The sequence below is a fragment of the Lepus europaeus genome, chromosome 6 (assembly GCF_033115175.1).
Source record: "Lepus europaeus isolate LE1 chromosome 6, mLepTim1.pri, whole genome shotgun sequence".
Lineage (NCBI taxonomy): Eukaryota > Metazoa > Chordata > Mammalia > Lagomorpha > Leporidae > Lepus > Lepus europaeus.
The window spans coordinates 97284820-97300650 of NC_084832.1; the positions used below are offsets into that span (position 1 = coordinate 97284820).

Below are 15831 nucleotides of genomic sequence, written 5' to 3' on the forward strand. Positions count from 1 at the left end.
GTTGCAGAGGAACTGGGGATTCGGCTGTAGAGCACAATCCTCACTGAGGAGTGGGTGCGATTACCATGTGTTTCCATTTCCATCCTGCTCCCCAAAGGCACTGTATGAACCATTGCTGTGCTTGTACATCAGCTCCTTCTGGTACCCTGAGAAGCCAAATACGATTTGAGATCTTAGCAACAGCTTAAAAAAAAAACACTCCCAGGCCTTTCAAGGATGGCGGAGAGTTGGGGCCTGGAACTTCCCTGTGTCTTAGCAACCTGTTGAAGGCCCTGGAGGAGGAGAAGACCCAAAGGAGAAAGATTGAGGCAGCTTACCTATCTCCAGGAATCTCAAGGCCCGTGACCTGATGTCCTCAGTCAGCAGCCCTGCCTTCTCCAGGTACTGCAGGACGTAGATGATGGGAGCAAACAGGACCATGTTCTGCTCCCCACAGCCACTGGGCATCTGCACCAGACCGTCTAGGTTCTGCAGGGCTGTACCCATAATGTCCCCTGGGTCCAAAAGGAGAACGAAGGTGGTGGTCAAGTACAGAAGGAACCCTTACGAGTTACCATCATCCCCTTAACAAATGGGGATTAGCTCTGATGTAATGGGTGCTTACCATGCACCCTGGACAGACAATAGTAAGCCAAACATAGCCTCCACCTTCAAAGAGTTCATGGTCAGGGGCAAACAATTACAATACATTACAATTAAAACTCATTGTAAACAGTGAATGGCAAATCATAACACTGGGTGTGTGGTAGAGCATAGAGAGACATACATGGGTCATCTAGAGGAGTTTGGTCATTCAGGAGACATAGGGGCTGGCGTTGTGGCACAGTGGGTTAAGCCTCTGCCTGCAAGGCCAGATCCACATTAGCACTGGTTCAAGTCCTGGCTGATCCACTTCTTCCACTTCTGATCCAAATCTCTGCTAAAGCACTTGGGAATGCAGGGAAGATAGCTCAAGTACGTGGGCATCTGCACCCCTGTGGGAGACCCAGATGAAGCTCCTGGCTCCTGGTTTTGGCCTGGCCTAACCATGGCCATTGTGGCCATTTGGGGAAAGAACCAGCAGATGGAAGATCTCTCTCTCTCTCTCTCTTTGTATCTGTAAAACTCTGCCTTTCAAATAATTTTTTTAAAGAGAGAGAGAGATGCAGCAGCATCATTTCTCAGCCTTTTGGCTAAGATCAAGTGTGGACTGATACAGCAAAATCTGCAATACTTAGACTCAATCTTTAAATTCTTCCACTACACATACATTCATCACTCTGCAGATTATCCAGTCATTCCCAAATATGCAATCCTTATTACATATTATATCTCTGACCCTTCCATATACTCCTTAAGTCAATAAGCCTGCCGTGAGTCATTAACATTGCATTTTAGACATTGACTTCAATTCAGATCTACAAGGATGTACTGAATATCAATTATGTTGCAGGAAGTGTACTAGAAACATAAATAAAAAAGATGTGGCCCTCATTCTCAAGGAGCCTGCAGTACAGTGTAGAAGACTGACTACAGCACAAAGGATGCTATATCAGAGCTGAGAGTAGAATCTAGTCGAGACAGAAATTTTGAGGCCAGTGTTGTGGTGCAGCAGGTAAAGCAGCCGCCTGCAATGCTGGCATACCATGTAGGCACCGGTTCTTGCCCTAGCTACTCTGCTAATGGCCCGGGAAAGCAGCAGAAGATGGCCCAACTCTTTGGGGCCCTGCCACTCACATGGGAGACCTGGATAAAGCTCCTGGCTCCTGGTTTCAGCCTGGCTCAGCATTAGTCATTACAGCCATCTGTAATGGGGAATGAACTAGCAGATGGATGATCTCTCTCTCTCTCTCTGTCTCTTTATCTGTAACTCTGACTTTCAAATAAGTAAGTGAGGAGCCCCATCTTCATCTGGGTCTCAGGGCCCAAACACTTGGGCCATCATGTGCTACTTTCCCAAGCACATTAACGGGGAGCTGGATGTGAAGAAGAGCAGCCAGGGCTTGAAGCAACCAGCTCTCAGATATGGGATGTTGGCATCTCAAGCGGCAGCCTAACCTTCTACACCACAGCGCCGGCCCCTGACATGATTCCTCCTCATTCCCTTCCCTTGATGAAGGGACTGAGGTGAGCTGCCTGTGAAAGTATGATTGTAAGTTCCCTAAACTATGCTCAAATCCCACATTGTAAAAACGGTTGCTGAAGGAGCAGGTGTTTGATCTAGCCATGAAGATACCCACGTTCCATATCAGCGAATCCTGGCTCAGTACCCAGCCTCAGGATTTGGTGCTGCAGTAGAGAGTTGAGCTGCCTGTGATGCTGGCCAGGAGCCAGCCTCAGTTGTTGCAACCATTTGGGGAGCAAACCAGTAGATGGAAGCTCGCTCTCTCTCTCTTTCTCTCTGTCATTTTGCCTTTAAATAAATAAATAAATCTTAAAAAAATTATCCAGCTCCAGCTCCTGACTCCGGCTTTCTGCTAATGCAGACCCTGGGAAGCAGCAGTGATGGCTCAAATAATTGGGTTCCTGCCACTGTGTAGCAGACCTGGGGTAAGGTCTCATCTCCTGGCTTTGGCCTGGCCCAGCACTGCATTGACAGGGTGAACCAGTAGATGGAAGCTTTTTCTCTCTCTGCTTCTCAAAAATAAATAAATAAATAAATAAAATAAAAGCTGCTACAAACATTTTGTCTCTCCTCCACTCAGTTTATAGACAATCTAAACCTAAATGTGTATCAAACTGCAGTGACCTTTAACTTCTTCCTGCCAAGATTCCTTTAGTGGGGCTGGCACTGTAGCATAGTAGGCTAAGCTTCTGCCTGTGGTGCTGGCATTCCATATAGTGTCTGTTCAAGTCCTGGCTGCTCCTCCTCTGATCCACCTCTCTGCTATGGCCAGGGAAAGCAGTAGAAGATGGCCCAAGTGCTTGGGTCCCTGAACCCTCATGGGAGACCCAGAAGAAGTTCCTGGCTCCTGGCTTCAGATCAGCCCAGTTCTGGCCGTTGAGGCCATTTGGAAAATGAACCAGTGGATGGAAGATCTTTCTTTCTGTCTTTCCCATTCTCTATCTGTAACTCTACCTCTCAAATAAATAAAATCTTTTTAAAAATTCCTTTATTTTAAAATTTGTATCTATTTCTTTTCATTTTATTTGAAATAGAGATAGCAAGAGGTAGAGAGACAGCTCTTCCACCTGCTGTACTAGACCAAAGCCTGGAGCCTAGAACTTGATTCAAGTCTCCCACATAGGTGGCAGGCACCCAAGCACTTGGACCATCACCTGCTACTTCCCCGGGTGTGCATTAGCAGGAAGCTGGATCAAAAACAAAAGCCAGGACATGGACCACACACTCCAATGTGGGATGTGAGTGTCCCAAGCAATGACTTAATTGCTGTGGCACACGCCCACCCCTCCTTTTGGTTTTTAACCAAAGTGTACCTCTAATCCCTCTGTCCTGTTTCCTATACACTGTATTCGCCTGCTACATAAAACAAACTTCTTCCTTCTTCACTTCTGATTTGTTACTTTCCTCAGTTTGGTCCACATGCTGGGGCCCATGGCACTCTATGCAGCCTCCCAATCACCTCGCCCTTTTTGAGTCATGCATGTCTAGCGTCTTACCCAGAACTGTCACATAAGCCTTGGATGAATCAGGAACAACATCCGCAGGGACTTCCAGAGAGAAGGATTCTGAAGCCGTGCTTCCTGTGATGGGCAGAGAGAGGGTGATGGAATACAAGGACACCTCAGAAAATCCACGGGAAATGGAATTACACTATACATCTATTTTGGTAAAAAAAAAAAAAAACAAAAAAAAACACAAGCATCTTTTTTTGATAGTATGCATTTTCCATGTACTTTCTGAAGATCCTTTATGGCCATGAAAAAAAATTTTGCATCAAAATAATCATCTTGTAATTCCATTTTCCATGCACTTGTCAAAGTATCATTGCGGAAGGTGGAAACAGTGGAGATTCTTAAGCCCAGGCAAGGAAAAGCTCTGTGCAATCTGGGTTTCTAGCGTTTTCTGTAGCATGGAAGCAGTAACAGTCTCGTCATGGTCATCTTCACTGAAAACTAGTTCCAAAGAGAATCATCATGGTGGGACACACGTTCTCTTCACCTCGCCCCTGAGTGAGTCCAGTCTCCTATCCCTCCTCATCCTCCCCATCTCTGCTTTTGCCGAGAGAATCCTCCTGCTGCCCAGTGGAGTTGCTGAGAGCCCACTCACCTTTCGGGCACAGCAGTGAGCTGTGTGTCTTCTCCACAGGAACTCCCTCGGGCTGGTATCAGGAGAGGTGGACAGGCAGCAACAATGAAGATGAATGTGAGGCCAGGAGGCACTGACCAACAGGAAGGGGAATGGAATGGGGAGGTGGGGGCCCTCCCTGTGTCCCCAGGGTTCGCTGAGAATGGGAAGGAAAAGAGTTTTCTCTGAAGTCAGACAGACTCCATTTCAGCCCAAGGACAGGCCCTTTCTGTACATTTCCTTCCGAGAAGAGCTAAGGGTAAGTTGAGGAAACTTAGCAGAGGCAGGACTGACAATGGGGTTAATGACAGAGGAAGCAGCAGCTAATGACGAAGTTCGGGATTTTAAAAAATGTATTTATTTAAAATAGGCAGAGAGAGAGAGATCTTCATCTGCTGATTCATTCCCCCAAATACCTACAAAAGCCAGGACTAAGCCAGGATGAAGCCAAGAACAAGGAACTCAGTCTGGGTCTCCTCCATGGGTGGCAGGCACCCGACTACTTGAGCCATCAGCACTGCCTCCCAGAGCTTTGTTAGCAGGAAGTTGGACTCAGAGCAGAGCCAGGACCCATACCCAGGCTCCCTGATACGGGAGGCAGGCATCCCAGCAGGCTTCTTCACCACACACCAAATACCCATCCTTGAAGTTAGGGATTTTAATAGGGAAACTAAAATCCACGGAGTGTCTGCAATGTGCTAGATGCCACGTTAGACACTTTCCCAGCCATAGGTTGGGGTTAGGCAAATGGTTCAAAACAGAAAGGGCCCAGGAAAAGAGACAGCTGAAGCTGCCTGACTGGCGTTGGAGGGAGACCTCTGTGAGAGACTAACTGGTATGGGGAGACATGGGGCATCCCTGGCTGGGCTGCCCCCTACTTCTAAAGCTGGGCCTGCAGAAAACTCACCTTGACAAGAACTGATTTGATGAGTGTGTCACTCTGGCCCCTTTTGGGAACAATCCCCTTCTGGCCCCCACAGAGTTCATTGCTGTCCAGAATCTTAGTAGTAACAGTAAAGTTAATGTGACCTGAGGAAAAAGGGGATGATAAATCATTAGCGCTATGGCCAGGAGTGCCAGGAAGGTCTTTCCCCCTTTAGACCTATGTTTCTTTCTTTTTTTAAAATTTTATTTAAGTGATACAAGTTTCATGCATTTTATATACAGATTTAGGAACACAGTGATAATTTTTCCCCCATCCTCCCTCCCGCCCACACTCCAACCCCTCTTCCTCCTCCCTCTACATTCCCACTCTTAATTTTTACAAAGATCTATTTTCAGTTTGCTTAATGAAATGTAGTTAACTCTACACTAAGTAAAAGAGTTCAACTAATAGTATGAAGAAAAACAAAACAAAACAGAACATTGTTCCTCAACAGAAGAGACAAGGGCTGTAAACAATCATAGAATCTCAAAATGTCTATTTCACTCCAATATATTACATTTCAGGTACTCTATTCCTTAATTCAGATCAGGGAATTATTTATTTGAAAGGCAGAGTGACAGAGACAGAGACATAGAGAGACCTTCCGTCCACCAGTTCACTCCCCAAATGGCTGCAACACACACACACACACACACACAGAGATGAAGAGAGATCTCCCATTCACTGGCTCATTCTCCCAAATGCCTGCAACAACTAGGTTTGGGCCAGGCCAAAACTGGGAGCCAAGCACTCTGTCCAGGTCTCCCATCTGGGTGATGGAACCCAGGTAGTTGAGTCATGATCTTCTGCTTTCCAGAGTGTGCACTAGCAGGAAGCTGGATCAGAAGCAGAGCTGGGACTGCAACCAAGGCATGCCAATAAGGGATACAGGTGTTCCAAGTGGTTGCTTGACCTGCTATACTGTGGTGGAATGAGAAGGCCATGCCAAGATGGACGCTGGCAAGCGAGTGTCAGTTACTCAGGAATGGCTTTGAATCCCACCTGGCAACGGAGCCTGCTTGGCAACAGGCTGTGATTGGATGGCTTTGAAACCCACATGGCAATGGAGCCTGCCTGGCAACAGGCTGTAATTGGATGACTTTGGAAATTGCCTGGCAACAGGCTGTGATTGGTTGGGGCATAGACCGCCCCTTGACCGGATTGGCTGGTCTTGGCTATATAAGCTGTTGTACTAACTGAAATAAATGAAGTCTGCAAGCTGCTTGCCTCTGGCCCGCTTTTACCTGACTCCCGGGGTCTGTGTGGTGACTTTGCGCCTCTTGCCCCCACCACGCTCCTCCTCTCAGAAAGGAATCCACTGCAACATTGTTGAGAAATCAGCTGCAACACTATACCACAACTCTTGCCTACCATGTTTGTTCTTTTAAGCCACTAGGTTGTGTTAAGCATTGTTAGATAACTAATACATCAAAGACCATACTTTAAATTGCACAGATTTAATCCATAAGCAGCTGAGGTCTCATTGAGTTGGTGTGAGGATTTCCTGAGTTAATACATGGAAAGCAGTTAGAATAGTGGCTGCCCCAGAGTGAGGGCTTGACAAGTACCATACTTGTACATCCCTTGCCCCAGTGTAATATTAAAATATTAAAAGTTTCTCCTGGGGCCGGCACTGTGGCATAGCAAGTAAAGCCACCACCTGCACTGCCAGCGTCCCAATTGGGCGCCAGTTCTAGTCCCGGTTGCTCCACTTCCAATCCAGCTCTCTGCTATGGCTTGGGACAGCAGTAGAAGATGGCCCAAGTCCTTGTGTAGGAGACCCGGATGAAGCTCCTGGCTCCTGGCTTCGGATTGGTGCAGCTCCAGCCGTTGTGGCCATCTGGGGAGTGAACCAACCAGCAGATGGAAGACTTCTCTCTCTCTCTCTGCCTCTTTTTCTCTCTGCGTCACTCTGATTTTCAAGTAAATAAATAAACCTTTTAAAAAAAAGTTTCTCCTTTCAAACTCAAAATATTTCAGTTTGGATAAATTTGTTTGGTCACCCATCGAGGAGTATTTGCTGATTCACTTACAGCCATAGGAAGGAGAAAACCAGAGGCAAATAAAAGAGAGAGGCAGGAAAAAAAAAAAAAGCAAATGCACTAGAGGAAAGGCCAGAGTTCTCGGACCAGTTCCCACGTGGTACCCCTATACCACAGCACCGGCTCTAGGACAGAGTTCCCATCACACTTCCCTCCCGGGCCTCCCTTGCACACCCTGCACTTCCCTTCTTACCTAGTTTGACAGCTGTGATATTCCAATGATAGGTTTTTGCTTCATCAGCACACAGACAGCTGGAGGCCTGCAAATCTGCCCATGACTCCACCTGGTACTCACCCGATTTAGCCAGGTTAGTCTGAACCTGAAGAGGATGTATAAGAGAGAAAGCTGCGATCAGAGCAGATGGCATACAGAGGCCTAGAGCAACTTGGGAGCCAGGGCGCTAACATCTCATCTCTTTTCCAGGGAAAATTCATGAGCTTCCAATCTGGGGACCAATGCATGGAGGCGGGGGTGGGTGTATTGGGGCTGACACCTGCTGCCTGCATCCCCAGCTCTCACCCTGATGCAGTCTTTCAGATAATTGAAGATGGTCGCAGTAAGCCGAAAGGATTCCCCACGGACTATGGAGTAAGGCAGGGTCAGGGCAACAAAGAACGGCTTGAAAGCAGTGAGTCCGACGGTGGGTGAGAGACCAAAGCCTTGAGACTGGGAGGTGCAGAACATCATAGCCTTCCACTGGGTGATGGCATCAGGAACTGTGACGTGTACTGCCTCTTTCCCGGAGTGACTGTAAGAACGTGGAGCCCACGTGAGGCAGAAGCAGTGGAGGAAAAGCAGAGCGTCTCTGAAGCAAGCTACAAATTCACCCACAGATGTGAAACATGTTGTGGTATGGGGAAAAACAAAAAGGCGACTGAACCAGAGAAACGCACAAATGTCAGTGTGACTCTTCAGGTGAGTGAGGATGCACCAATAGGGAAGAAGGAAGGGAGACGGCTACGTGGTGGGAGAAGTGCATGGTGGAATGTGCGTGCAAGCGTATCTGAAGGAAAGCCTAATGCCTGCTGAGTCCTGAGGACATGTGTTCCCGGGGCTTGTCAAGGTGAGCACAGAGGCAATGGGAAGGACAAACATCAATAAGTGCCTTACATTGTGTGGACGTGGAGCAGGTGTTTGGGGGCAGAGGTTAATATGCCTCCTGGGACACTCACATCCCATATCAAAGTGCCTACACTGGGGACCTGGCCCCATTCCTAATTCCAGCTTCCTGCTAATGCACACACCCTGGGAGGCAGTGGATGATGGCTCAAGTAGTTGGGTCCCTGCCACCCATGTGGGAGAACTGGAATAAGTTCCTGGCTCCTGGCTTCACCCCTGCCCAGCTCTGGTGAATGAACCGGTGAATGGGAGATCTGTTTTCATATCTCTGTGTGTGTGTGTGTGGTGTGTGTGTGTGTTTCTCTGCTTTTCAAAAAATAAATAAAATTTAAAAAATTTTGTGTGGCTCTCAAGTGAGAATGCACAATCTTCACTATGTGAATATGAAGATGCATGAATTTATTTTGAGTGATTGTATAAGAATCCAGAGCAAAACATGTTTCCATACCCCATCAAATTATCTTGAATTGAGACTTAGATTCATTGGAAATTATCTGATTCTGAGTTTTCCTTGGACTCCTCACTGTACTTCAATGCATGCAACATCCTATGCTGTACAGGGGCCAAAGCCAGAGCCAGGAACTCAATCTAGGTCTCCTACGTGGGTGGGAAGAACCCAATTACTTGAGTCATCACCACTGCCTCCCAGGTTTGTATTAGCAAGACACTGGAGTCAGGAGCTAGAGGTGGGTATCAAACCCAGATATTCCAATGTGGGACACAGATGTCTCAACCACTAGGCTAACCATCTGCCCCTTTACTATACTTCTGAGTCATCACTTACCCAATAGGAAGCAGATCCCAGAGCCAGGTCTCTGGGAAGTACTGGCGGACCTGAGAGTCCTGAAGTGATGGAGATGATAACTTGAAAGCCTCTGGATGGAGGCCATCACCTGCTGCTGGGAATAAGAATCAGAGAATTTTGGAAAACAGAGGACTTCTGCTGTCAGATAAATTGAGGAGGTGGAGCTACTAGAGAGAAATTCAGAGGGAAGCAGAGAACATCCAGTCAGAGATAAGGAAAAAGGAACCACTAAGGGGTGGGCATTTGCTCTAATGGTTAAGTCACTGCTTGGGATGCAAGTGCTTGGGTTGAGGCCTAGCTCTGCTCCTGATTCTGGCTTCCTGCTAAAGCACACTCTGGGAGGCAGAAGGTGATGGCTCAAGTACTTGGCTCCCTGCCACTCAGATAGGAGGCCCAGACTGAGTTCCTAGGTCCTGGCTTCAGCCTGGCCCAGCCCTGGCTGTTGTAGGGTATGTGGCAAGCAAACAAACAGGAGACTCTCTCTCTCTCTCTCTCTCTGTATTTATTCCTTAAAATAAATAAATATCACTGAGAAAAGAGGAAATGATGTCACACAGGCCCTCTGGGGGAGTGACAGATAAGGGGGTTTGGCCAGGGAATGAATAGATGAGGGTTTCCTGCTTCAAAAGCCCTTGCCAGAGACAGAAAACCCTTGGAAAGCTCTTGTACCTATGACCTACTAGCATTCAAGGCAGAGGCCCAGTGCAGAAACAGGAAGGCAGAGAGTTTTCAGTTTCAACACTGTTTGCATCTCGGAAAATCCACAGACCACAGAGATAATTTACCTGCACTCATTATGGTGTTGTATTGAGGAGTTTGGCGATTGCAGTCTGCTGGCCCCTTGATCTTGGCATTGGACAGTATTTTCAAGCCCACGTCCTAACAAGCAGCAAAGGACCAGAGAATGAAGGAAGTATCAAGGCATTCCCTTCCCCTACGATGAGGGCTACTTACAGCCCAGGAAGACAACCCCCAGAGGGTTCAACCAAGGCATTCCTTTCTTATCAATGATGAGACTGGTCGTTATTACCCGATATTCAGCTACCAGGACTGGTTCACTTGTGCTCTAGTTAGTACATAGGTACTTCAAAAAGTTCACAGAAAATGGAATTCCAATTTTAGGTAAGTTTATTTTGCTATTAAAAAAAATTCTCAGTTCCACATACAGTTTCTTTTTGTTTTTGCTTTTTTAAAAAAAGATTTACTTATTTATTTGAAAATAAGAGTTACAAAGAGAGAGGAGAAGCAAAGAGAGAGAGGTCTCCCATCTACTGCTTCACTTCCCAGATGGCCGCAATGGCCAGAGATGTGGTGATCCGAAGCCAGGAGCCAGGAGCTTCTTCTGGGTCTCCCACATGGGTGCAGGGGCCCAAGGACTTGGGCCATCCTCCATTGCCTTCTCAGGCCATAGCTGAGAGCTGGATGGGAAGTAGAGCAGCTGGGACTCAAACTGGCGCCCATATGGGATGCCTGCAGTGCAGGCAGCAGCTTTACCTGCTACTCCACAGTGCTGGTTCCCACATACAGCTTCTTAATAGCACACATTTTGCATGAACTTCTTGAAGACTCTCCCTCATGATTTTTTTGATTAAAATTATTTCAATATTAAATATGTGTAATGTGGGGTAAGTGTTTTACCTAGTGGTTAAGCATCCATAGATGCATTGGTTTGAGTCCCAGTTCCACTCCAGATTCCAGTTTTCTGCCAAGGCAGACCTTGGGAAGCATCAAGTGATGGTTCAAGTAGTTGGGTCCCTGCCACCCACATGGGAGACCAACTCCTGGCTTTGAATTGTGGGCATTTGGGGAGTGAAACAACAGATGGAAGCTCTGTCTCTTTGCCTCTTAAATAAATAAACTTTTAGTGCTTAATGCTTCTTCCAAATATTAGTCACTGTCTCCTTATTATTTGACTTACGCTCTGAACATTCTGAGGGAAGAGACCATATCAGCTGAATCAATTCAACAAAAATACAAGGAGTATTGCAAAGGGTCTGGTGTAAGAGAAAATATGAAGATGAACAAGAGTCTGGTCCCTGACCTCAGACACTTCTTGGTCAGATTAAGGTTACAAAATAAGGTTAATAAAATAGAGGCAAAATATTTTTCGTAATAGTAGTAACAGACCTCTGGTCTAGCTTCCCTGCTGTTCCTCATGACTCATCCCATGGAAATCAATGTTTGGGGACCATAGAAAGAGGAAGAGGAAGTTTACAGCCCCTACAGTGGTTCTCCTTCAACATAACTGGGCAACTTCAAGTACAAGAGCCAAGCGAGGCTGCCTTACAGGCCAGAAGTTTCTTTCCAGGTTTTGTTCCTGTCTGTGTCCTTATGAGTCTCTCTGATTTCTTGCTATGGACCCCCTCCCTTCTCCAGCCTCCTCCACTGCTTTCTGTAAAACAAGATGGTTGAGAACATCTACCTGGAAAAGGCTGAACAGATCTCGTGCAAAGTACCAGGGCCTCCAGATGAGAGAACGCCTGCTCGAACGCTCTTCAGGCACCGGAGCCACGAGAGGCTGGGGAAAGTTCCACGGGCCAGCGGCTACACACTCGTCGTACTCGGCCACTTGGTAGGGGTAGTGACCGTACCAGAATGGAAACATCCGATAGACCTGAGACAAGAGGGGCAAGGGGATTCAGAATTCACATAAGAAACTCCCCTCAGATTCTGGTGCCACTGTTCCCAGCTCCTGCATGATTACTCATCGTTAACCCAGAATTAGTCTTCTCTTTATTCCACTATAACCGCTGTCCTTACTTCCTAAATTTTAAACTCGATCTCAATTGTTTAGAGAATCCTTACATCTCCTATTTCATCCTCATCCCTTATTAATATATTAACCATGCCATTCTTTCACACGCTCTGAAAGCGACCTTGATTCGCTGCAAATTGTCTTCTGTCAACTCCCTCTCCCCACCCCATTAGCAGACAACTCACCGAGCTGTTGCTCAGCTCTGTCTCAGGTCTAAGGAGTAAGACACTCTCATCCACAGCCCGGATCGCACACAGGGACGAGGGAGCTGCCTGCAGCTCCAGTTCCACCTCTGACCCTGGAAGCTGCTGGGATGGTGAGAAGCTAAGGGAAACCTGGGGGAGGGAAAGATTTAACTTGAGGATTGGATTAGCTTGGAGAGCAAAGGACACAGCGTGACCTGGATCATTGGCCAGCTATGATAGTCAACCCTCTCTTTCGTGCCGACACTTCTTTTGTTGGGAAAGTGTAGCTCATTTGGACTATTATAACGGCTGGAAAAACTGAGCAGTGCAGTAGAATGGTCTAGAAAGCTGAAAAGACAAGTAGAAAAACCATGCGGAATAGCCCCAGAAAACATGTGGTTTTGCAGCATGATTTGTGAAGAAAAGAAGCAGGAGAGAGGTGGATTTCAATATAAATTGAAGATACCGAAGACACTCATGTAATGAGGCATCTGACTGCTGTATCACTTTGGTCTTATTTCCCAAAAGCTGCCTTGTCTCCAACCCCAGCACACACAAGATCTTTCTTTAGTCTGGAACTTGCTTCACCCTCCCCAAATGCCAGGTTACCTGATTGTCAAAGCACATCTCTACTGAGAACTGCATTTTGTCAGCTATCACACCTCCACTGGGGAAAACGGCGTAGATCACCAGGGAGGGGTCGGGCGCCACCCTGGAAGTGAAGGTCAGTGAGAGAGAGAAGGAGCCTTTCGGGCCTGAAAGAGAAGGGGGGACACGCAGGGGTGAGAGTGCCCTTTCACCTGGCGGCAGCAGCTCACCACGTGTGTGCGCTTCCCCCTTGGCTTGCTGCGGGTCTCATGGAGCATTTACTTCCCGTTTTTCTTTCTTCCTTTTTTAAAATTTTCATTTTATTTGGAAGGCAGACACACCATCCACTGGTTCACTCCCCAAATGCTCACAACTGCCAGGGCTGGGCCAGATGGAAGCCAGGAACCTGCGACTCCATCTGGGTCTCTCACGTGAGCGGCAGGGACCCACATACTTGAGCCTTCATCTGCTGCCTCCCTGGATGTGCCTAAGCAGGAAGTTGGATCGGAAGTAGAACTGAGACCCAAACTCACACCTGGGACACAGCTGTCCAAAGCAGCATCTGAACTGCTGTGCCAAACACCTGCCCCTGCTTCTCATTCTTCTGTTCTTCTAGGACTATTAATAATATTCTATTCTCATTTCTTCTCTGTGTTTTCTGGAAGCTTCAAATACCCTTTTCTCTTCCGGAGAAGCAGGTATACTCACCTTTCTTCTTAGAATGCAGGTGTTTCTGCCCCTCCATCTCCAAATTTCCTTTCCCTGTTAACTACAGAAGAGAAGGAAATAAGCACCAGCTCAGGAGTTATGGGAGCTTTACCTCGACCCTGACTCCTGAGCCTCTGCTCTCTCCAAGAAGAGAGGCTCCTTTCACAGTTCCAGGGCCTGGGTCAATGCTCCGCCGAGCACCCCTTTGCTTGTCACACACGGGATGTTGCCAACGGGTCCTGCTGACTCCTCCGGCCCTTGGAAGTCTGGCTGAGACACACAAGGCAGATGGGAGGAGAGACAGATGTCAGAGAGCAGAGAGCAGTCCACTGTTCCTTTAAGATCTGCAGGCTGCTGCTTCTTATTATTATCCTTGTGACACAAAGTCAGCTAAAGTCCAACCTTGTAATTTTTGTTCAGTGCAATTCAAAATGCAACAGAAATGGGCTTGTCATAAAGTATACTGAGCCTCCCTGCATTTGACCCCCTGAGGAGTAACCTTCTTTTCTAACTCTCGCTTCCTGTGCATTCTCACTTAAAACAGAGTCCAGTGAACTGTTTGTTTTTCTTTAACTTTTACTTTTTTATTTATTTTAAAGAAAGAGGAAAAGAGAGAGAGAGAGTGCTCCCATCTACTGGTTCACTCCCCTAATGCCCACAACACTTGAGGCTAGACCAAGGCCAATACCAGGAGCCAGGAACTCAATCCAGGTCTCCCACGTGGGTGGTAGGAACCCCCAATCACTTGAACCATCACTGCTGCCTCCTAGGGTCTGCATTAGCAGGAAGCTGGAGTCAGGAGTCAGGTCCAGGTATCGAAATTAGGTACACCTGGCAGGCGCCGTGGCTTAACAGGCTAATCCTCCGCCTTGCGGCGCCGGCACACCGGGTTTTAGTCCCGGTTGGGGCGCCAGATTCTATCCCAGTTGCCCCTCTTCCAGGCCAGCTCTCTGCTGTGGCCCGGGAGTGCAGTGGAGGATGGCCCAAGTGCTTGGACCCTGCACTCCATGGGAGACCAGGATAAGCACCTGGCTCCTGCCTTCGGATCAGCGCGGTGCACCGGCCACAGCGCGCTGCCCGCGGCGGCCATTGGAGGGTGAATCAATGGCAAAGGAAGACCTTTCTCTCTGTCTCTCTCTCTCACTATCCACTCTGCCTGTCCAAAAAAAAAAAAAAAAAAAAGAAAGAAAAGAAAAAGAAACTAGGTACATCTATGTAGGATGCGGGTATCTTTAACAGGCATCTTAACCACTAGATCAAACACCCACCCCAGTGGATTGTGTCTAAGCAGGCTGCCTTCCATGTCCCGTGGGCTGTGGGGCTGGTTCTTCCAACTTCCAGCTGACACTCAGCCATCCCACCTGGCTCAGTCTCAGCTTCACTCTTCTCCCAGGCCTCCCCACACTCTGTCCTAGGTACAATGCACACCTCCTTATTCTGTTACATCAGGATGATGGTCTTTGGGTTCATGAAGACAGTGAAATGATAGAAGTTACTGGAATGATCCGCAGGGCAGAAAGTCTCCCAGAGACTGAGGAGATGATAAGGGAGTAAAAAGACTGGACTGTTCGATTTTAGCTTCACACACTCTTAATTCTTCACTATCACCAGTTCTGGCCAGAAAAGCTGCTTATATCTCCATTTTCTTCAGGCTACCAACTTGAATGAAATTGGTCTTATGTCTCATGTCCTCCTCGCTCTGCCTCCCACCCAACGCAACCACTCACCTCCTTGTTGATCCTGGCCAGCAACACTTTCTCAGTTAATTTCTCATTTTATTTTCTCAACTTTCTGGGTTCCTATCCAAATCTCTTTACTCCTTAATTTCTACCTACATTGTGTAATGCAGTCACCACTAGCCATTTGCAAACACTGAGTACTTGAAATGTGGCTAATCCAAACTGAGATATGCTTTAAGTGTAAAATACATACTGTTTCAAAGACTTGGTTGAAACAAAGAAGGTAAAATACCTATTAATTTTTATGTTGATTTCATGTAGAAATGATAATATTTAGAATATATTGTTACATAAAATATAAATTAAAAATAATTTCACCTGCCCTTAATTTCTTTAATATGGCGTATAAAAATTTTGAACTTCTAAATGTGCCTTGCATGATGACATCTCCATAGATGATCTATCCACTCTCTCTGGCTGACTCTTCTCATTTCCTTCCTTCCTGATATATTTCCACCAATTCCCGTATCCCAGTCTTACATAGTAGGAGAAGATGACTTCTTGGTCAGGGCCTGCATCGGCTGGATCAATATAATAATCCACCAGAACTTCCTGGGGCTGGCCACATTTCAAGAGGCCACTTAGTGGCTGTATGTCAACGAAGCTGCGTGTGGTCTTGTAGAAGGGTCGCAGGTGCAGATAGGCATTTTGGTAGTACCGGGGCACTTGGTCTGGATTGTATACTAAATCTTCCAACTGGAACTTGCCCTGGCAGAGGGGAGAGAGAGAGAGAAAG

The 15831-nt window shown here is 47.1% G+C and overlaps 1 protein-coding gene across 1 annotated transcript in view; it reads right to left on the reverse strand.

Annotated features, from left to right (window-relative positions):
- Window positions 1-15831, reverse strand: part of A2ML1 (alpha-2-macroglobulin like 1) — a 36182-nt gene that overhangs the window by 9203 nt on the left and 11148 nt on the right. Inside the window, exons 12-25 of the mRNA XM_062195428.1 lie at window positions 15576-15803; window positions 13357-13417; window positions 12670-12815; window positions 12061-12210; window positions 11543-11734; window positions 9906-9999; window positions 9100-9208; window positions 7716-7944; window positions 7389-7515; window positions 5136-5257; window positions 4211-4262; window positions 3601-3684; window positions 318-494; window positions 65-146 (exon numbers count right to left, since the gene is read on the reverse strand). Coding sequence (XP_062051412.1) covers window positions 65-146; window positions 318-494; window positions 3601-3684; window positions 4211-4262; window positions 5136-5257; window positions 7389-7515; window positions 7716-7944; window positions 9100-9208; window positions 9906-9999; window positions 11543-11734; window positions 12061-12210; window positions 12670-12815; window positions 13357-13417; window positions 15576-15803 — 1853 coding nt within the window. The remainder of the gene's footprint in view (window positions 1-64; window positions 147-317; window positions 495-3600; window positions 3685-4210; window positions 4263-5135; window positions 5258-7388; window positions 7516-7715; window positions 7945-9099; window positions 9209-9905; window positions 10000-11542; window positions 11735-12060; window positions 12211-12669; window positions 12816-13356; window positions 13418-15575; window positions 15804-15831) is intronic.